The 20,702-nt window shown below is 50.0% G+C and overlaps 1 protein-coding gene across 6 annotated transcripts in view; it reads left to right on the forward strand.

Annotated features, from left to right (window-relative positions):
* Nucleotides 1–20,702, forward strand: part of ARID3A (AT-rich interaction domain 3A) — a 77,691-nt gene that overhangs the window by 2,996 nt on the left and 53,993 nt on the right. For 3 of the 6 annotated variants that reach the window (XM_072601340.1, XM_072601335.1, XM_072601338.1), the window contains exons 2-3: nucleotides 7,411–8,224; nucleotides 8,908–9,241. In XM_072601340.1, coding sequence (XP_072457441.1) covers nucleotides 7,827–8,224; nucleotides 8,908–9,241 — 732 coding nt within the window. In that variant the 5' untranslated portion in view covers nucleotides 7,411–7,826. Of the gene's footprint in view, nucleotides 1–4,152; nucleotides 6,190–7,410; nucleotides 8,225–8,907; nucleotides 9,242–20,702 lie in introns of those variants that run through there. The other 3 variants (XM_072601336.1, XM_072601339.1, XM_072601337.1) reach the window with 3 other exon arrangements.

Below are 20,702 nucleotides of genomic sequence, written 5' to 3' on the forward strand. Positions count from 1 at the left end.
GGACTAAGGCAACTTCTTTCCCTTACATTCTGTTGACAACCAGGCTGGGAGCATGTCCCATGTGTGGCTGGGCCAGGTTATGTCCTGTAGCTTGGGGTAGAGACATGGTAGAGAGGGATGAGAGGCCTGCCAGGCAGAGTTGGGTCCCTCTAAAGTAGGGAATAAGGTCAGGCAGCCAGCCAGCCAGGGTGTTGCCAGACTCTGGTCCCATCCCTTCCCTCCACCCCTTAGCCTTCACTGTCACCCTCTCCCTCTTCAAAGCTAAGCCAGCCTGCCCCAGAGGACCTTATGGGATCTTGGCTTCTGGCCCTTTGCTGGGTTAAAACTTTTCTGAGAAGGGTAGGGGTGAGTTTTCTTGGGAATCCACCTCCTTGACCCGTAGTGGGTGCTGGCTGCTTGTGAGCCTTGTTTCTATTTTGTAGAAAGGATGACTGAAGCTTTAGGGGAGGATAGGTAGCCCTTCCTTGAATGGTTGATATTGAAGCGCCATGGGCCCAGTTAGGGCAATTCATGACATTTGGCCTCAGGACTCTGCCACCGGCATAATAATGGCATCTCTTTCCCCTAAAGCTCTCTTCCCTGAAACAGCCCAGCTAACTGGGTGAAGTGTTAAGAAAGTTATATGGCCTCCAGTTTACAGATGAGAAAACTAAGGTCCTGGAAGATTCCTCGATCTCGATTTGGAGTGAGGAGGAGCCCTTAATAGACATGGAGTCCACCTCTTCATTTTATAGGAAACTGAGGTCCAAAGAGGTTGTCATTGGCCCAGGGTTACACATTAATAAAGGTCTGAGGCCTTCCAGCCTCCTAAGCCTCAAAGGCACCTTGAATTCCTTGGAACTCACACATCTAGCTGAGATCTTCTACTAAAGAAACAATTCACCCCCAGCATTTATGGGCCAGAAATCAGGCGGGCTGAGTTCTAGTCTAGGCTCGGTCTGTGGGAGTTTAGGCCAAATCTTTTCCTCTCTCTGGGCCTCAGTTTCCTTTAATTGTAAAATGAGGGTGGGGGATTGGATTTAGATTCATGGAAGGAAAAAAACAAGGATTGCTTGTGATACTTGCAGGTGATGGTCTCAGATAGCACAAAACTGTTTTCAAAGGCAGATAAACCTCTCAAAAGATCACCAGCTCTGAGCTCTTTTTGCCAGGTAGTAAAAGGGAGATTCAGAAGGCAAATCCCTTTTATGTACATTTAAATTTTGAGCTCTGATCAATAATGATACTCCCATTTCTGTGGTATTTGAAGGTGCTTTCCCCACGTTGATCCGAAACAATAGGCAGAATGAGGTCTAGAGAGTGGGCAAGTGATTTACCCAAGGTCATCCAGCCAGTAAGTTCTTCGTCCAGGTTTCTGGTTTTAAGCCAAACACCTTCATTAAGAACCAGAATTAGAGCTGAGAGGGACTTTGGAGGTCATTTAGGACAACCCCCCCTTCTTGATTTTACAGATTGAGAAACTGAGACTCTGCTTAAGGTCACACAGGTAGCAGAGTTCTGATTTGAACTCGGATCTTTTGACTCTTCGAACTTAAAAGTTCCCTTTTCATCTCTAACCAGACTGGGAGGAGGGGTGTGTGAAAAGTTACCTTTTATTGATGACTTTTTGTTTTCCCGTTGCAAACATTTTGGATATCGTTCTCCTCCCCGTCAATCCCCCCTGACCCCCCAACAACCTGAGAAAGACAATTAAACCAAACCAGTGTATTTGATGACCTGCATCCGTAGACCCCCACCTCCTCAAGGAAAGGAGGAAGGAGAAATAATGTGGGTGGGTGTTTGGCCTGGAGAGGAGTTAGCATTGTATGGAAGGAGCTCTGGATGGAGATTTAGCAGCCCTAGGTTTGAATTCTGACTCTTCCTTTGGGCAAGTTGCTTTTCTTCCTCGAGCCTCTGTTTCCTCATCTGTAAAATGGGGCTACTGACAGTCCTTGCACTTCCTATCCCACTAGACTGTTTTAAAGAAAGTACCTTGTAAAATCTAAACACCTCTAGAAATGGAGGTTATTATTAGTGTCTAAGCAAAAAGGAAGCCACTGTGATAATAATGATTATAGGAAGCGTTTATATAGCCCTTGTCGGTGTTCACGGTGGCTTGCAGATATCTCATTTGATCCTCACAACAACCCTGGAAGGTAGGTGCTGTTATCTCCATTTTACAGATGAAGAAACTGAGGCAAACTGAGGTTGAGTGACTTGCTTAGAGTCACATAGCCAGTAAATATCTGAGGCTGGATTTGAACTGCTCTCTCCTCTTTAATACTTGAATCCTAGAGGATTGATGCAGTTAAGTGATTGGTTTATGTAACTTGGAAGTGTCAGAGGTTAGATTTGAACACTGGTCTTTGTGTTTCTGAAGTCTGTCATTCTAGTAGCAGCCCAAGGATGAGAATATCCAAATATCTGAAGGCTTTCCTGGTGCAGAGGAAAGAACTAGAAGGAGTAGGGGTATGGAGATGTAGATTTAGGTTGGTTGGAGGAGCAGGACTTTCTGACAATCTCAGTTGTCCCAAAGTAGGGTGGACTGCCGTAGTAGGTGGGTAGTAAGATTCCTGTCATTGGATGTATCCATGTAGAGTTTGAAAGATTACTTGTGAAGGGTGTTCTTGAGGAAGTTTCTGATGAGGTATAGGTCTCACTAGATCTTCCCAGCTTAGACTTTGAGGTTTGTAAATGGGACGGATCAGGATTGTTCTAGAGTGCATAGTCATTTGGCACATGGGAGGCCTCATGGATGGCCAGCCAGTAGGAAGGCCTGATGGGGAAAGTGGAAAAGTGGGTGTGGTTGGAGAAAAGGTGGGTTTGAGGGCTGACTGATGGGAGGGCCAAGGGAGAGAGGGATGGGAGCAGAACAGATTCCCAGGGAGTAGCCAACTCTGCTGTCTGACTGTCCTTTTCAGGTCAGTTCTGGACAAGGGAGGTGGGGAGGAAGACTGTGGACTGATAAAGGAGGAGGATTGAGGACTGGACAGGTCCCAGGGCTGCAGCTGGAAGGAACCTTAGAACACTGAATGCTAGATCTGTAAAGCAAATGCAAATGGGTTGGGTTTTTTTTTTAACATTTTGGTAACTATTTCTATATAGTTGTCTTCCTTTGTAATCTTCAGTATTTTATGTATCTAAAAACATTCCTTTGAGAAAGGGTCTATGAGCTCACCAGACTGCCAGGGATGGGGGGTGGGGTGTCCATGACAAAACAAAGGGGATAAGAACCCCTAGTGGAAAGGGATCTCAGGCCTTAGAACTTGAATTTGTTTGTGAGATTGTTTTTGGATTGTTCACTTGTTTCCAATAGTCTTGAACTCTTCATGACCCCATTTGGGGTTTTCTTGGCAGAGATCCTGGAGTGATTGGCCATTTCCTTTTCCAGCTCATTTTACAGATGAGGAAACTGAGACAAACAGGGTTAAGTGACTTGCCCAGGGTCACACAGCTAGTCAGTGTCTGAAGCCAAATTTGAACTCAAAGAGATGAGCCTTCCTAACTCCAGACCTAGCACTCTATCCACCATGTGCCACCTAGCTGTCCTAGGACTTAGAGCTTGGAACATCAAATTGGGAGGGATATTAGAACACAGAATGTCAAAGCTAGGATGGGTCTCTTGGAATGTTGACTTTCAGAGCAGAAAGGGGGCTTAGAACATAGAACATAAAACACCAGAGCTGGGAGGGGCCTTAGAATATACGTTGTCACAGCCTTAGGAGAGACCTTAGACATAGTCTAACCCAAAATCTTTATTTTTCAGATAGGGAAACTGAGGCCCAAAGGACGGAAGTGATTTGCTCCAGGTCATAAAACTAGCTAATATGACAGACAGGACTCAGACCCTTTGATTCCACTGAATACTGCCACAGTTTCTGTGGCCTCTGGGCCTCAGTTTCCTCAGTATGTTCAATTATCCCTAAGACCTTTTCCATCTAAGATTCCACGTGGTGGAGGCTCAGGGCTGCCATCTTCTCCAACTCCAGTTTCTTGCCCTAATCTTGGGGTTGCATTGGCAATAGTTCTGGGCCAGCTCAGACCTAACCCCCACCCCCTCCCTGCCTCCCTCCCTCCCTCCTTCCTCTGTGTAACTTTGACCAAAATAGGCCCTGGAGCTTAGAGAAGGTTCCTCCACCCCAGGTGCCACCATAGGAGTCCAGCCCTTGGCAGCTGGCCTTAGGGTGGATTTACCACCCTTATGCACTTCTGCTGGATGCTCAGCTGCTGAGCTGCCTTGCCCATCCTGGCACAGTTCCACAAGTGTGTTTGCTGCGTGGGCATTTTGACCTAAACATGATTTTGAATATGATCCAAAAGTGGTTTTGAATGTGTGCACCTTGTGTGGGCTCATCTACCTCGATCTGGTTTTGTCAGGTGGTTTGTCAGGTAGCCTTGGGTGCATCCTGACATCATGTGTTCCCCCCACCCTCACCCCCCAGGGAATCCCTCGGGCTCTATGGCAGACCTGTGGGGACGGCTAAGGGACACATTGGGAGAAACCTTGGTCTGGGTTCTGTTCATCTGGGGCCTTGGGCTCTCCCTGATCCCCAGGACCCAAAAGGAGAGATCATCCCTTATGTATAATTTCAAGGGAATGTGCTTTGAGATCTTTCTTCTGAAGTATGAGATTTCCCATAAAGGGAGTTGTCCCCTCTCCCATCTCTCCTGTCCCTACCCCATGGTGCTGCTTGTGAATGCTCTCACCATCCACCCACTGTACATCCATACTTCAGACCCCTCAGGTGGGTCTGATTGCCACCCTCGTGGTAGTGGGTTTTAGTTGGGCATTATTTTTGCTGGAGGGTGGAGGTGGGACAGAAGGGAGTGAGTGCTGAGATCAGTGTGTAGGCTCTGGGCCAGGTGGGAAGAGCCTGGGCTGGGGGCATCTGGAAATCTCGACTTCCCTTCTCTGGCTTTACTGTCATCCCCTGTCAAATAAATTCCCCATTAGATTGTTAGCTCCTTGAGGGCAGTGCCAGCTTTCTTTTTCTTACTGGTATCACGTCAGCATAATGCCTGACAAATAGTAAACCCTTCATGTTTATTGGACACTGACTTTTGATTGAGAGCCTGGACAGCCACGTGTGTGGAGTGGAAGATGTGTGGACTGGTCCATGTGGCTGATGTTGATCCTGAGGCCAGAAGGACTAGGTTCAAATCCTGCCTCAGACAGGCTCTCTGAGCCACAGTTTCCTCAACTGTGAAGTGAGTAATAATACAGTGCCTACCTCCCCAGGGTGGCTGTGAGAGAAACCCTCTAAAAATGAGAATTATCATCATTCATTTGAACTGGCACAGTGTCAGTATCCAGTATTCATATCCTAGAGATGGTTCTAGACTTGGATGAGATCCACATGGCCCTTGGAGGACCCTAAAGCTGAGTTTGAATGGTGTTCTGGATGGTAACTTGGAAGCCAGTTCGCCCAACCTGCTCATTTTACAGATGAGGAAACTGAGGCCCAGATGAGGAAAGCGGGGCAGCAGGCAAGATCAGAGCTTGGGACAGGAAGCCAGGTCTTCCCACTACAAGTCCATTGTCCCTTCCACTGTGACACGTTGTTTGTTACAGGAGGGAGGTGTTCAGTCATGAGGCCCAGAGAGAGATAGCACTTTGCCTGGAGGCACATGGCATATATGGCTTTTCCTTTTCTGCATCAGTCCTTCTTTATCACCACCCCTGCCAATTCTTGGTTGATTCTAGCCTTTGGGAAGCCCTAGCCTGCCCTCCTTCCCCCCAGATGGAGACCAGTTTTAGGACCAGGCATTCACAAAGGCCTGGATTCTGGGTCTCATTTCTGTGTGGGGAAAGGAGAACTCAGGGTTCCAAGTGCCCCATGTTGGGGGGCCAGAGCTGAGTGAGATTCCATCAATGAGAGTAGTCTTGCTCCCCTCTTCGGGCCCTGATGGGGTGGACAGACAACCAATGGTGGTTCCCTGTTTGTAGTGTGGAACTTAGAACTTGGAATGCCATGCGAAGACCCTGGGCCCCAGATGGCCCAGGGAGATCACAGCCAATCAGCAGCCGAGGGGAGGGGGCCTTCCCCACCTCTGTTTATGAAGCAACAATTCTGGGGGCTTCTCAGTCCCCAGGGGTCAGCCTGATGAGGTGCTGTTTATCTCTCCCTGGGCTGCAGCAGTTGCCAGGAAAGGCCGGCTTTAATATTAATGAATTATCTCTGGAGGTGACCCCAGACCCCTGGGTTGTAGGTGAGAGGCAAAGGGTATTAGGGGGAGGGATAGATTCTCAGCTCTGTGGTCCTGCCTCCAGGGAACCCTCCTATCTTTGGAGGGAGAGAGTGGGGGGAGACTGGTCAGAGCCCAAAGGGTCCTTGTGATACTAGGAATTGAAAAGGGGTAGGCAGGTCGCCCACCTTGGCTCAGGTCCGCATGATGCCTCTGTCCACCTCCATAGAGGAACAGGAGATGGAGTAACTGGGTGAATCAGGGTTCTCTCTCCCCAGCTTCTCTTGCTTGATCCTTCCAAGCCATAGGAGACTTAAAATGGTCTGGATTTCTTAGATATTACATGCAGGTTGTCCCTCCCCAAGACGCCCCATGAGTGCTCTATCAGGGACTTCTCTTCACAGAATCTAATTGATGTAACCCTTTGGTCTTGGAATCAGGAGGGACCTCCAATCCTTACCTAGCTGTGTGCAATTCATTTATGTCTCTAGGCCTCAGTTTCCCATCTGTAAAGTGAGGAGGAGTTAGACTCGATGACTTCCAAGGTCCTTTCTGGCTCTCAGTCTATACTCCAATGATCTCAGAAATCCCAGCTTTAGTACTTATCACTTGTGCGCCTTGAACAAATCACTTCTCTCAGTTTCCTGCTCTGTAAAGTGGGTCTCATAATACTGTATCTACTGACCACTACCTCCTCTCATTGTAAACCTTCAAGTGTCATAGAAATGGGAATTGGCATTCCTTAGCCCTGACCCCTATGTCTGGCCTGGAGGCCCTTCGCCTTGCCTGGTGTACCATAGCTGGCTAGAACCTATGCCTACTACCAGAGCTGTTCATAGATCGATTGGGAGTCAGGGCTGGATATAGCTTAGGTGGTGGTGGAGTCAGGATTAGCAGTTTGGGAGTAGTGGATAGAATCAGGAATTCTATTCCTGGCACTGGCCAGCTGTGTGACCTTGGGCCCCTCTATAAAGGGGCAAGCAGATTCCGGTCTGCATTTGGTGACGGGAGTTTGCTTATTGGGAGTACCTATACAAGCAGGTCCAGGCCCATTTATTGGGATGCTAATTTCTTGTGTACCAGGGCCCAGCTAGCTAGATGGGTTGTCTTGCAGACAGAGGGCCTTGAGAATGAATCCCTAGCCACAGGGAGATGTGAGGTGGACTAGGTTGGAGGAGGGAGGGGAAAGTCTTCTGGTTCTCTAACTATTTAGCTAACTTGTCTTTCCCATCTTCCCTTGCCCAGACAGGTTCTCAGAGGTACCTGGATGAAACAGGCCTGAGCCAGGTTGAGGCAAATAGGACTTGCTAACTTCAAACCCCACTGGCCCTGTTGCTGGTGGTGAAGGACATTCTCCACCCTCACTCTATCACAGGAATCCTCCAGGGGATGTCCAGCTGAGTGATCGCCTGAGCCCGGAGGGCTGGCTCCTGGTGACCTCTGGGCTTGTGTCCCGGCCAGGGACTGGCCCAGAGTCAGTGGACGAGGACAGCCCAGCCGGGCCCCTTCTCCCTCCTTTTGTTGTCATCGAAGCCCTCCCATTCGCCACGCTGCAGTGCGGCCCGCCTGCCCCCCGGCGCCTCCCCCCTTCCCCGCCGGGCCCTGCCCTGCCGCCCCCCTGTCCCCGGGCTCTTCAGCCCCCTGGCAGACGGCGGACAGCCATGAAGCTCCACGCAGTGATGGAGAATCTTCTGCAGCGGCAGCAGCGGGCCCGGCAAGAGATGGAGGCCCGGCAGCAGGCACCAGAGCCGCCAGGGCCCACTGTGCCACAAGGATCTGGTCCCAACACAGAAGATGGTGAGCCAGAGAGCATGCGCATACAGCGAGCCCAGATGGCAGCCTTGGCAGCCATGCGGGCAGCAGCTGCTGGCCTGAGCCATGCCCCGAGCCCTGGAGGCTCAGAGGGGAGTCCCATGTCTGGCGATGAGGAGGATGAGGATGACATAGAAGAGGATGAGGCGGCCCCAGTCCCTCCTGCACGGGCAGATGAGCCAGCCCAGGGGACAGAGGGCAGCCGTGGACGCTTCCAGGAGCTGATCTCAGAGGAGGAGGAGGAAATGTGAGTTGTGAGTGGGCAGGGGGGGATGAAGCAGACCCAGGAGTACATGTGCCACCTTTGTGAAGCTCGTCCCGTCTCTGGACCTTGATTTGCTCATCTCTAAAATGATGACATTGGCTTAGATGTCAGTTTTGAGGCTCTATGTCTGTGGCCATTGGGGATGAACAGCCATGCAAAGACCTGCCCCAGGTGAACCAAGGTTGAGAGCATCCCCAGAGTGGGAGAAGGCATGTGCCACTTGATGGTTGGCCCATGTCATGGATGAAGATCACTGGGCTTATGAAGGATGTGGCCAGTGCTGAGCTTCCTGTCCCTACTTCCAAACACTGACATGTTCTGAGTAGAGCCAGAAGACTTCTTTCTGGGAAGCATTTTGCTGTTCTCTGGACTCTCCCATTTCCATCTCTAGAAATAGAACTGGCCAGCATATCATCCCTGCTAGAGAAGGGACAGAGCCTATTGTGTGATAGGAAGGGTTCCACTAAGTTGTACAGATGGGAAAACTGAGGCCCAGAGACAAAGGACTAGGCCAAGTACCCAAAAAACAAGCCAGCTTTACCAGTACTCGAGTGAACTTGACCCTGAGACTAGCAGTCCAAGGGCTGATATCACCCCATTGGAGAAAGGGAGGAAGGCATGTAGGTCCTGTCACTCATCCTCTGCCCCTTTCTCCTTTTACCCAGGAAACAAAAATGGGAGGACGAAGACTTTGAAGACCCTGGGGAGGGGGAGGATGAAGAGGAGGACGAAGAGGAGGATGAAGATGATTATGAGGAGGACGAGGAGGACCTTGGAGAGGAGGGGATAGGCCCGGCTGGCCGGGCCAGGCTGGGCACCAGCTCCCTGCTCCCTCGCAAGCCGCCAGCTCCCCAGCCCTTCCTGGGGGATACATCCCGGTTGCTGGGGGGCCAGGACCGCCTGGCCCCAGGACTCACCCACCCTGGCACCTCTCAGCTCCCGCCTCAACCACAACCCCCTGACCATGGGGACTGGACATATGAAGAACAGTTTAAACAGGTAGGACCTTGGACTCTGTCTCCTATGCTGTGGAGGCAGCTTGGAGTGGGAGCCTTTGCCCTAGAGGCACTGATGTGCCATGTGACTGTTGAATGAATGTTTCTCATGACTGCTGGGCTCTTTTCCTGTCAAGCTATCCCAGGGAGAGACCCCCTTGGGAGGGAAGGCATCACACATTCTACCATTTTCCCCCATAGCTTCTCTGATCACTTCTGCTCCCAGATGGACTAATCCTTTCCTCTGCCCTCCTAGATCAGTGTGTTGGGGATAGCAGTGATCACAACCGGGATGGGGTGAATGAGTAAAGGGCCCAGTGTCATGAAACGGGCAGGGGTCCCAGGAGATAAATAGACCTTGGCACTATGGGGTTAGGCATCAGGCAGCGGACACAGGTCTTAGCAGGTGTACAGAGTTCATCTCCAAGGCAGTTGCTAACAGGCAATTCAAATTTGACTCAGTAGACCCGATGGGTTCCCCCATATAGTATGAAGCCTTGTGCTTTGTGCCTGGGTCAGTAGGAAACTTAGAATATCCACAGGCCCTGTGTTCATGAAGCTTATGGTCTAACAGAACAAGGTATTAGCACAGATAACTAGAGAACACAGTCTACATGAGAAGCAAATAGATTGTTGTTGTGTTGTGTCGGAAGGGGAAAGCCATTGCTGATGGGGGCTCAGAGGAACCTTCATGCCTCCAAATTTCTTATGGGCCTTACCTGACTCCCTATCACATTTTCCCTTTCCTGTTAGACCACAAGTTCCTTTTTTTATTTTCATAGTTCTATCCCTTGTGCCCTCAGTTAGTCAATAGGCACTTAGTATGTGTCAGGTCCTGTACTAAGTGCTAAGGATACAAAAAGAGGCAAAAGACAGTTCCTGTCCTCAAGTGTCTGATGGGAGGGAGACAAGGAACAAATCTGTACAAATAAGCTACGCAGAAACAAAATAGGAAATAATTAAGAGAGGGAAGGCGCTAGAATCAAGAGGGTTCAAGGCCCCCCCCCCGCCCCCCACATACACATACACTTAGAAATTTCAGGGGGATCTATGATCTTGACGGAGATACAGAGGACCCTCTTCTCATAAACCTTTCCTGGACAGTCCTGCCTGTTGGCCTCACTTGCTCCCCCCACTACTTACATCTGGCTGTCCAGGGCTCCCCTCTCCATACCTGACTGGCTCACACCCTTCTCCTACCCCTGTATCTCCTGGATGCCATCTGCACACCTGTGCTCACCTTTTGCTCCATTGCTAGTTGGGGACATCTAGAATTTGGTGATATTTTATCCATGTGTATTTATCAACTTGAAGGGGGTGGCACTTGATTTGGAATTTTAATGGGTCTTTCAGGAAGACTTTCCAGACAAAAGATATAGGAAGGAGGTAGCAGAGTGAATTTAAGGTGTGTTGAGGGAGGCAAACAGTCTTGTTTGTCTGGAGTGGGGAATGCATGAAATGGGAGGAATGGAAGGTAAATTAGAAAGGATGGATTGGCACCGTACTGTGGAAGGCCTCATACAGAGCAGAAGAGTTTGAATTTTGCTCCTGGGAGAGTAGAGAACCATTGAGGGCCTTTGAGGAGGAGGAGGGACATGGCCAGGCCTGTGTGGGCAGTGTACCAGGGGAGGACTGGAGAGGGGGAAGAGTGGATCTTTAGAGGCTGTTGAAATGAAGGATGGTACTGAATGTCCGGGCGAAGGTGATGACATGACGGGACTAGAGAGATGTGAGAAATGTGGTGGCGGTGTGACTGATAGGAATTGGTGACAGCCTTGATGTAAGAGGTGAGAGAAGGCAGGAAAGCACGGTGTCCTCAGCTCCTGCATGGAGGGGATGGCCAAGGTGCAGCCCCTGGTCCTGGGACTTAGGGTAGGAGGTGAGGAGTCTGTTCATTGTGAAACCAGGCCAGGCTCCATGACTGTAACTAAGGTCCAAGTGGTAAAGGAGAGTGGCAAACAGCTAACTGTGGGTCTGTCTGAACCTGAACTGAAGCCCAGACCCCCATCAGTCTTTCCTGGCCTCAGGGCTGATTGGGCTTCAGTGGGTTTGAAGGGGTGCCCAAGGCTCAACCAGGGACTTGGCAAGGTCACCTCCACTTCCCACTCACTGAGAGCCCAGGGCCCGCCAGGAACAGGACGCAGTTTGTAACTGGACAAATCAAGTGGATCTCAGTTTCCTCCTGTGTAAAATAAAGGGGTTGAATTCGATCTTTTAATTCTGACATTTCTGTATCCTGTAAGGTATATTCAGGAGCTGGAAAGGGCTCTTCAGAGACTCCTTGCCCCCCCCCGCCCCCATTTCAGAATAGGGGAAGGGCCTTGGCCAGATCACTCACTGAGCGCTCAGGGGATCTCGAGTCCCTTGGCATGGGATTAGGGAGTCGTGGGGAAGTAGCACCCCGGCTCTGGTGTGCAGTCTGCCACCGATCCCCTACAGTTCAGAGAGGAAGCTGGAGCCATCGGCTTTGTGTTAGCAGGAGGAAACTGCCCTTTTCTCTGAAGGGGCTTGGGGAGGGTGGGGGTTGGCCAGAGCTGCTTTGATGTGTATTTAAGTCCATTTAAACACTGAGGAGGCCATCCGAGGGGGCCGGGGGAGGGGCAGTATAGGCTAAGGGTAGGGGTTGTGGCTGAGCAGCCCCAGATGGAAACCAGACAGAAGGAGGAGGTGGTTGGGGGGGCTTTCTCATGTTCCTTATTTTTGTCCCCGCCTTCCCTGGGTTTGCATGAGACACAGCTGGAAAGGGGAGGCACATAGGGCCCTGGGGGCTCCTGAACATCCTGGTGGGAGTGAAAAACTCCCAGATTTGGAGTTGCCGATCCGAAGCTTCCTGGCTGAGTGACTTTGGAAAAATCATCTGATCTCTCTGCGCCTCAGTTTCCTTCTCTGTAAAACGGAGAAGATCACCTAACTCAGAGTTTTAGAGTTAGGAGGGATCTTAGAAGTCACGTATTTCCCCTGCACCAACACCCCCCCCCCCCATCCTCCCCTTGCTCCCTCCTCATGTTATAGAACTGGGACTCAAAGAGAGAAAGAAATCTGCCCAGGATCACACAGCATCCATGAGTGGCAGAGCTGAGATGGGAACCCAGCTTGTCTGCCCTCTCTCTCCTGCACTTTGCACATTTTCCTGGTTTGCTGGGAGGGAAGGAAATTTCTCTCTTGGAGTTTTTTTTTACTTCTTTGTTTTTAAAATTTTATATTATTTTATTTAAGGAAAATTGCTTTGTAAGCCCTAACATGCCGTGGGAAGGAGGAGCTGGGAGGATTCCTGTGAAGGAGGGGGTGCCCAGGCACGGAGTTTGGGATAGCCATGGTATCACACACAGGGATCAACCCTCATATGAAGGTGGAACCTCATGCTTTAGAGGGCACTTGATAACAGTAATAGCTGAAATTTGTATAGCTCCCACCATGGAGTATCGGGCATGGTGCTAAGTGCTTTACAAATATTCACATACAATTTAATACCGATGTAATTATTCCCTATGTCTGAAATAGCAATACAATTTAATTCAAACATAAATGTGCAAATGTTATCTCATTTGATCCTCAACAATGATCCTGGGAGGTAAGTGCTATTAGGATTTCTGTTTTACAGTTGAGGAAACTGAGGCAAGTGACTTGCCCAACGTCACACAGTTTGAAATCCCAGTTTTCAAATGGGAATATAGAGGCCTAGAAAAGAGGAAGGGTCTTGCTCAAGTCTCTGTGGTGAGCCGGTAGCAGACCAAGGATCGGAATATGGGCATCTTCTGGGGTGGGTTAGGGGATGGTTGCTTCTGGTCAATCACGTCTTGACTTGGAGGCCCTTACTTCTGTCAAGCACTTTACAGTTTGCAATTCACTCTAATGACCTTCTTTCTAATTCTCACATCAAACTTCCCAGACGTCACCAGGGCAGGGAATTATTATCCCCACTCCCATTTCCCAGATGGGAAAGCTGAGAACCAGAGCAATTAAGTGACTTGGCCTGGGCTCTAGGATTCTTATGTGAATCCTTTTCTCCTAGGAAGTTAAAAAAAAAAAAGTTCAGGCCCGTGTTTCCCTCGGTGAGGGCATTTGCTTGTATTTATTCATGCACCCGTGTGTCAGGTTCTGACTCCAAGCCAAGCCTGTGGGTTAGTCAGGGTAAGCCAGAAATGTATGGCAAAGACCCTCCCTCCTCCCCTGCCTCTCTGTCCTTCTATCCTAGGAGGGGGTCGCCCAAGTTCATGGATCTTAGTATGTGACTCCAAGAGGCCACCAAAGGGATTCCGTTGTTGGGGCACTAGCAGGATGGCAGGAAGTAAGGAGAGGAAGGGGACAGGGCCTCCTGGACCCCCAGGGATAAATTCATTCTGAAGACTCATCACATGAATGGGAAAAATGATCAGTCTAAAAAAAATCCCACTTTTAGCTCCATGAAGGCAGGGAGTGGGCCTTAGCTATGTTACCCCAGTGCACTGCTCAGTAAGAATTTAACACGTGTTTTGCTGATTTTTTTGAAAGAACTCTTAGAAGATGGAATGTCAGAGCTGGGAGGGCTCTTAGAACATAGAGTGTCAGAACTGGAAGGACCCTTAGGACACAGAATGTGAGAACTGGGAGGGTCCTTAGGTTACATAATCTCAAAGCTTGGAGGGCCCTTAGAACACAGGATCTCAGAGCTGAGATGACCCTTAGAACTCAGGATGTCAGTACTGGGAGGGCCACTAGAACAAGGATGTCAATAGTGGGAGGCCCTTAGAACAGAGAATGTCAGTACCGAGAGGGCCCTTAGAACGCAGGATGTCAGAGCTAGGAGGGCCCTTAGGTTACATAATGTCAAAGCTGTGAGGGCCCTTAAAACATAGGATGTCAGAGCTGTGAGGGCCCTTAGAACCCAGGATATCAGAGTGTCATCTGGGAAGGGACCATAGAACCTAGAACCTAGTCTATCAGAGCTGAGAGGGATCTTAAAACAATCTCAGAGCTTGAAGAGGCCTGAAAATCTTTAATAGAAATTGAAAGGAGTCAGTCTTAAAATGTTAGTGCTAGGAAGGACCCTAGAATACAGTGCAGAAGGTCTAACCTGAAAAGGGACGTTAGAGACTGTCTTATCTAAATCCCCACCCCACTCCTAGCCCCATTTTACAGAGGAAACTGATGGCCAAAGGGAGGAACTAATCCAGAAATCTAGGGACCAGTCCAGTCCTAAGATCCTGTCCTCTTGTCTTAAGAACTGACCCTCTTCCTCCCCTGTCTCCCCTTTTCCCCCAGTCTGTTTCATGTGTCTTTAAAAGTAAAGGAAGGGGAGCTGGGCTTTCTGGAGGAGCAGATGTCTTTTAGGGAGGGAAGCAAAGCTTTGATGTCCCATTCATTGTGGCCCCCCCCCCCCCCATCATCATCATCCTCTACTTGCTGGCTACCTTCAATCTATAGAGATTTGGGGAGGGGAGGTATATGCAGGGGGAAGGACCCTGAGGATCTGCCTGATCTCAAAATTGTCAGTGTGATTGCCAGAACTGCATGGGAATGGGGGAGAAGAATTTGACATGTGGTAGAGAAAAATTCTAATTCCACTCTTTGGCTCTCAGTCAGCACTCAGCAAATGCCCACTGTGCGCAGGGCAGCCAGGCATAGGAGATGCGTCACTTCAGCCCCGGCTCTGATTCTTGCGAGCACCGTGCCTGGGGTGGTGGGGCTCATTTTCCCATCTGTAAACTAGACATGATGTTTCTCCCACAGCCAGCCTTCCACATTTGTTGTGAAGAAAACATGCTTTGTAAATTTCACATCACTGGAGAACTAGGAGCTATTTCATATGACTGTTGGCTATGTGATTATTACTTATAATGAGGGGAATATGGAGGAGAGAAACATCGGAGAAGTGGAGTTTGGCAAGAAGCGGGGCAGAAAAGCGGTAGCAGCTGACATCTTTCTAGCCAATCTGATCTAACAGGTATTTGTTAAAAATACCAACAGCACCCTATAGATAAGCTTTAGGTTTTTGCAACAGGCATTTGCTTCTCACAACAACTCTGGGAGGTAGGTTCTGTTATTCTCCCAATTTGACAGATGAGTGAAGTGACTTGCCCAGAGTCATCCAACTTGTATATGTCTGAGGCTGCATTTGAACTTGGGTCTTCCTCACTCCAAGTCCAGTATTCTAAGCACTACACGCCCTACCCATCTCCCTGTACCTACTATGTGCCAGACCCTGAGAATGCAAAGATAAAGCTTTCATTCTACAGATCTGGAAGCTCTCACAGTCAAGAGGACGTCGAGCCTTTTCCTCTTTGCCTTTCATTGATTCTTAGGGGCCTGGCTGTGACTCCCAGCGGCCAGTCACATCACTTAATAAACACTTATTCAACACTTACTGTATGTCTGCAGCTGTGCCAAGGCCAGGTTGCCCATTACTCACCATTCTCCCAAGGCCCCACGATGCCCACCCCTGAACCCTTCCGCCATCGCTAATGATCCCCGTGCCCTCTCCTGCTCGCTCTTTCTGGGTTGTTCTGGGGAAGGGATAAGGAGCAAGCAAAGGTGGACAGGAGGGGGCCCTGAGGGAGCAGAGATAAGGGTGGGGCTGGTCCAGCAGTGACTAAGGCCCTTCCTCCATAGCTTTCCCATGGGCAGCCCCTAGAGCTGATGGGACCTCAGAAACCTGAAATTTGGGTTGGAGGAAAGGGAGAAAACCCTGATGGGGGATGGGGTCTTGGCCACTTTGAAGAAAGGCCTTGTCCTGGTTGTGGTCCTGGGCATATCATTTACCCATTCTGGGTCTTGGTTTCCCAACCTGTAAGATGAGGCATTTGAAGTCAGAAGACCTGGGTTTCAATCTTGACTGCTGTTTTCTTGTCTGTGTGACTTTGGGTAAGTCATTTCCCTTTCCTGGGCCTTTTGAGGATCAAGGTCTGTTCTAACTCCAAAGTTCTAAGGTCTATGACCAGAGTTTGAGACCCTTGCTATATTTGATCCATCAAATCCCTTCACCTTCCTCAGCCTCAGTTTATATCTGTAAAATGGGGCTAATACCCACACTCTCTACCTTCTGGGGCTATTGTAACAAAAATGCTAGAGAATTGGGAGATCATTATTTATTATCCTTATTGCTTATTATTATTCAAGTTCCCTTCTTACTTTCACGTTCTGTGGGGCAGTGCCATTCCTGTCTGATTTGTATTTGGGCTGACAGGAGACTTAGCAGGTGGGTGTTGGCGAGGACTCTTGTTGCCCTTGACTGGCACCTGCTGCCAGGCTGGGACAGCTGAGGTCAATAACCTGCTGGCTGTTCTGGACCCAAAGTCAGTTCTGGCTGCCAGCCGGCCCCCATCCCTGCAGGAAGACCAGAGTGGAAAACCCCTATCAGTCAGCTTGGCCCAGACCTCTTCCTCCAGGGATAAGACCTTGGCTCCAAGCCCTGCCTAGGCCTTCTCCCTTACCCTGGGCAGGGAAACCTGTGGCCATGGGGCATCGAATTGGGGAGTGTGGGAAGGGTCAGTAGGACAGTGTCTTCAATTAGACAAGAATTTGTATCTCCCCACAACTGCTAGGAAAATACGTTTTACATGATTGCACAGAGGGAAGGAGGGAAAAAAATCGGGAACTCAAAATTTAAAAAAAAATGAATGTTAAAAACTGTCTTTACATGTTATGGGGAAAAATTAGCTGCATTAACCTCCTAGCTTAGCTACTAACTCCCTGGTGACCTCTGTAAGGACAGCTGGAGCTTTGGACTTGGAGTCACGCAGGCCTGAGTTCAAATTCAGCCTCAGACATTTACTAGCTATGTGACCCTGGGCAAGTCGTGTAACCTGTTTGCCTCAGTTTCCTGAACTGCAAAATGAGGATAATGTTAACATCTGCCTTGCAGAGATTTTTGTGAGGATCAGTGCGATAACATGTGGAAAGTACTTTGCAAACCTGAAATCGCTCTATAGATAATGGAGATATTGTAGACTCCTTTAGCAGTCTAGTGAAACCTATGGACTCTTTAAATTCATAAAATAAAATACAGAGGATTACAAGGAAAACCAGTTATACAACTATTGAAATATTAAAAAATCAAGTTCACAGCCCTCAGATTAAGAGCCTGGTAGAATTTTCCCTTGAGAAGGGGCCCAGGATTCAAGCCTGGGGCACTGCCTGGGTGACCTTGAGCAAGTGACTTGACCTCTCTGGGCCTGACTTGGCTCATTTATAAAATGACAAGAATTTGACAAGATGTTCTTTAAGGACCCTCCCACTGCATAAATGGTTTAGGATACTAAGCCAGAAGCCTCCTAGTCCATCCACCCCCTCATTTTATAGTCAAGGCAGCCCAGAGTTGGGGGAAGGGGAGGCGGGTGATGTGACTTACCCAAGGTCATCATGGTATCTGTGGTGAGAGGTGGGATATTTACTGGGTGCCCCGCCCAGGGCCAGGCCACACTGGGCAGAACTGGAAGGGAATATGTTATTTGCACAGTATTTGCTCATAGTCTGGCTGGTAAGACAGCATTTACACCCACAGCACAGCCAGAGAACAGGGCAGGGCGAGACAGAATTAACTTCTGGGTCATTCGGTGCACGTGAGCAGTGAGAAAGGGGAGAGCCTGAGCAGGGTCACGGAGGGCCTCCTCCAGCCATGAGCCCCCCAGATCAGGTGGGTTTGCCGAGGACAGGGAGAAGGACACAGTAATGCTATTTCTTCCTCCCAACTGGGATGTAGGGAAGGAGCATTGGCTTGGGAGCCAGGAGACCTGGGTTCTGGTGCCACTAGCTTCACTTGCTGTGGGATCTTCCTTTCTCTTGTCAGGAATTCAGTTTCTTAATCTGCAAGATAGGGGGTGGGGTGGGGGAAAGAAGGGGTTGAACTAAATGATCTCTAAAGCCCCTCCCCTTTCTGGCATTCTGTGTCTCCCAGCTCTGACATTCTGGGTTCCTGAGACCCTCCTAGCTCTGACATCCTGGGTTCTAAGAACCCTCCCAGCTCTAACATTCTGAGTCCTAAAGTCCCTTCCATCTTTGACATCCTGAGTTCTAAGGGCCCTCCCAGCCCTGACATCCTGGGTTCTAAGGGCCCTCCCAGCCCTGACATCCTGGGTTCTAAGGACCCTCCCAGCCCTGACATCCTGGGTTCTAAGAACCCTCCCAGCTCTAACATTCTGAGTCCTAAAGTCCCTTCCATCTTTGACATCCTGAGTTCTAAGGGCCCTCCCAGCCCTGACATCCTGGGTTCTAAGGGCCCTCCCAGCCCTGACATCCTGGGTTCTAAGGGCCCTCTCAGCCCTGACATTCTCTGTTCTAAGTATCTTCGAAGTTCTAACATGTGCCCCTCCGCCCCCAGCTCAAAGGGCCCTGATTAACAACAGTAGCAGGTAAATTTGGGGTGAAGGTCCCTCTTGTTTCCTCAGGAGTATATGCCTCCACCTGCTGCTTTCTCGGTCTTGCTCAGCTGGGTCCAGGTGGTGGACCTCTTTAGTTATTGATGGGAACCGAGAGGTCCCTGGCTGGGCTACTGACAGGAGGGCCAGAGCAGGTGGGGTCGCTTGAGTGAAGGCCCAGGATTCATGATTCCTATTTTGAGCTCCTCCAGAAGCCCCTGCTTTCAGGCTTCCTCCATCTGATAGGGTCAGAAGGGGCCTCTATTTCCCCTCTTAATTACTCTTCTAAGGGGCCTCTGCATAGTGACTATGAACTCATGATCAGAAAGTGCTTTGAGATCACTTTCAGGAAGGGGCGGGGAGAGGGGCGTTAGAGCCTTGCAAAGTACAGCAGGTATTTTAGGGACTGATTTGCCTCGGGTCAGAAGGCCGAACTTCTCTTTGCTTGGAAAACCTAGAACAATCCTTGAATGTCAGAGTTGGGAAGGCTTTTCCCTGCCTTCCTCTCCCCTTCTCTTCCCACCCCACAGGGGAACTGAAGCAGATGCCCTCAGTTTCCTCAACTTGAAAATGAAGGGGTTGGATTCAGTTACCTCTAAGGTCCCTCTGAGCTCCAATATTTTGTTTTTAAGATCCTTCCTGTTTTTCTCATTCCATTTTCTGTGAGCCCTCCCAGCATGGACACTCTGTTCTGAAGGGTTTACCCAGCTCTGATATTCTGTGCTCTAAGTTCCCTCCCTACTCTAACATTCTGGGTTCTAAGGTCTCATCTGACATTGTCCTGACATTCTGGGTTCTAAGGCCCTTCACAGCCCTGACCTTCTCTGTTCTGTGCATGTTTCTTCCATCTTCACTCCTTCCTGTACTACCTACTAAAAGTTCAGGAACCTGGAGTCCAAGAGTGGTGGCTGAATTGAGACACGGAGATCTTAGGAGGGAGAACTCTGGGTTCCCCCCAGTCCCAGCTCCTCATTCTGCTTTTCCCTTTTCTCCATCCTCCCCTCCTGCCCTGTGGAGCTGACTCCTGTTGTGGCCCACATCTAGTTGATTGGGAGATCCTGGGGGTACTGCCAGCTTTTTGCAACCCTTGGGCATGGGGTGGGGGGATGCTTTAGCTTCTTTTTATTGATCCCTCTCTCCCTGGGACCAGGCTCTCACTGCCCACTGGGCTTCCAGCGGAGGATGCCCTTGCCCTCTGTGCCTGGTGGCCATCTGCCAGAGCTCTCAGTGGAGGTTGGCACCATGCCTGCTCCCCCACCCCCATCCCATCTCACTTTCTGTCTGTCTGTCCATTTGTTTTTCTTCTCTGGATGTTTGCCCAGCCCCATTCCTTTTCCCCTCATCTCTGACTTTTTCTGGAAGGCACCCAGGTGGGCAGAAGGCTAGATTGAAATGCAAGTGGGTGTGAATACTTCCATGTCTGCCCCAGGGGACACTTTCTTCCAAGGCCTGCTGTGGGTCTGGCTACCCAGGCTGAGTCAGTGCAGGAAGAAGCTGGGGCCCGCCTGGCCTCCCTCTCTGGCTCTTGCCCTCCCCAAGGTTACTGTATCACCTGCCGCCACGCTGGCCTCTGGCCGACTCCCTTGGGGCCTATGCCAACCAACCCTGGCCCCTCCCCATGCTTTCTAATAACAGAATGCCACTGCTGCCACTGCTTGGGATCAGCCCGCTGCTCAGCGGGCAGAGCACTGAGGGGGGTGTATCTTCATCCGAGCCTGGGCAGGGGATGGGGTATCTTCATTCTCCGGAGAGGGAAACCCAGAGGCTGGAGACCCAGCCGGGCCCCTTGGATATGACTCTCCTCCCCCTGAGGACCATAGCTGTTTGGATGGGCCATGCCAAGTTTTGCCCAGTGGATAGTGATGTGTTGAGACAGTTGGCTTAAGCTGGGGTGCCCAGAAAGAAGTCAGACACCTAAGAGAGTACAAGGCTTAAATGTCAATTCCGAGGTGCCATGTGTGGTCCTGCCTTCAGGTTGTGGCATGTACTCATGGGTACCTGTATGTGTGCCTATGTGTGGGTGTGCCTGTGTACTTGTGGGTATCTGAATGCCTTTATATGTGTGTCAGTAATTGTGTGTGTGTGTGCGTGTGTGTATGTGTGTGTACTTAGGCTCATGCAGACGTGTGTTTA

Source organism: Notamacropus eugenii, chromosome 4, assembly GCF_028372415.1.
Source record: "Notamacropus eugenii isolate mMacEug1 chromosome 4, mMacEug1.pri_v2, whole genome shotgun sequence".
NCBI classification, from domain to species: Eukaryota; Metazoa; Chordata; class Mammalia; order Diprotodontia; family Macropodidae; genus Notamacropus; species Notamacropus eugenii.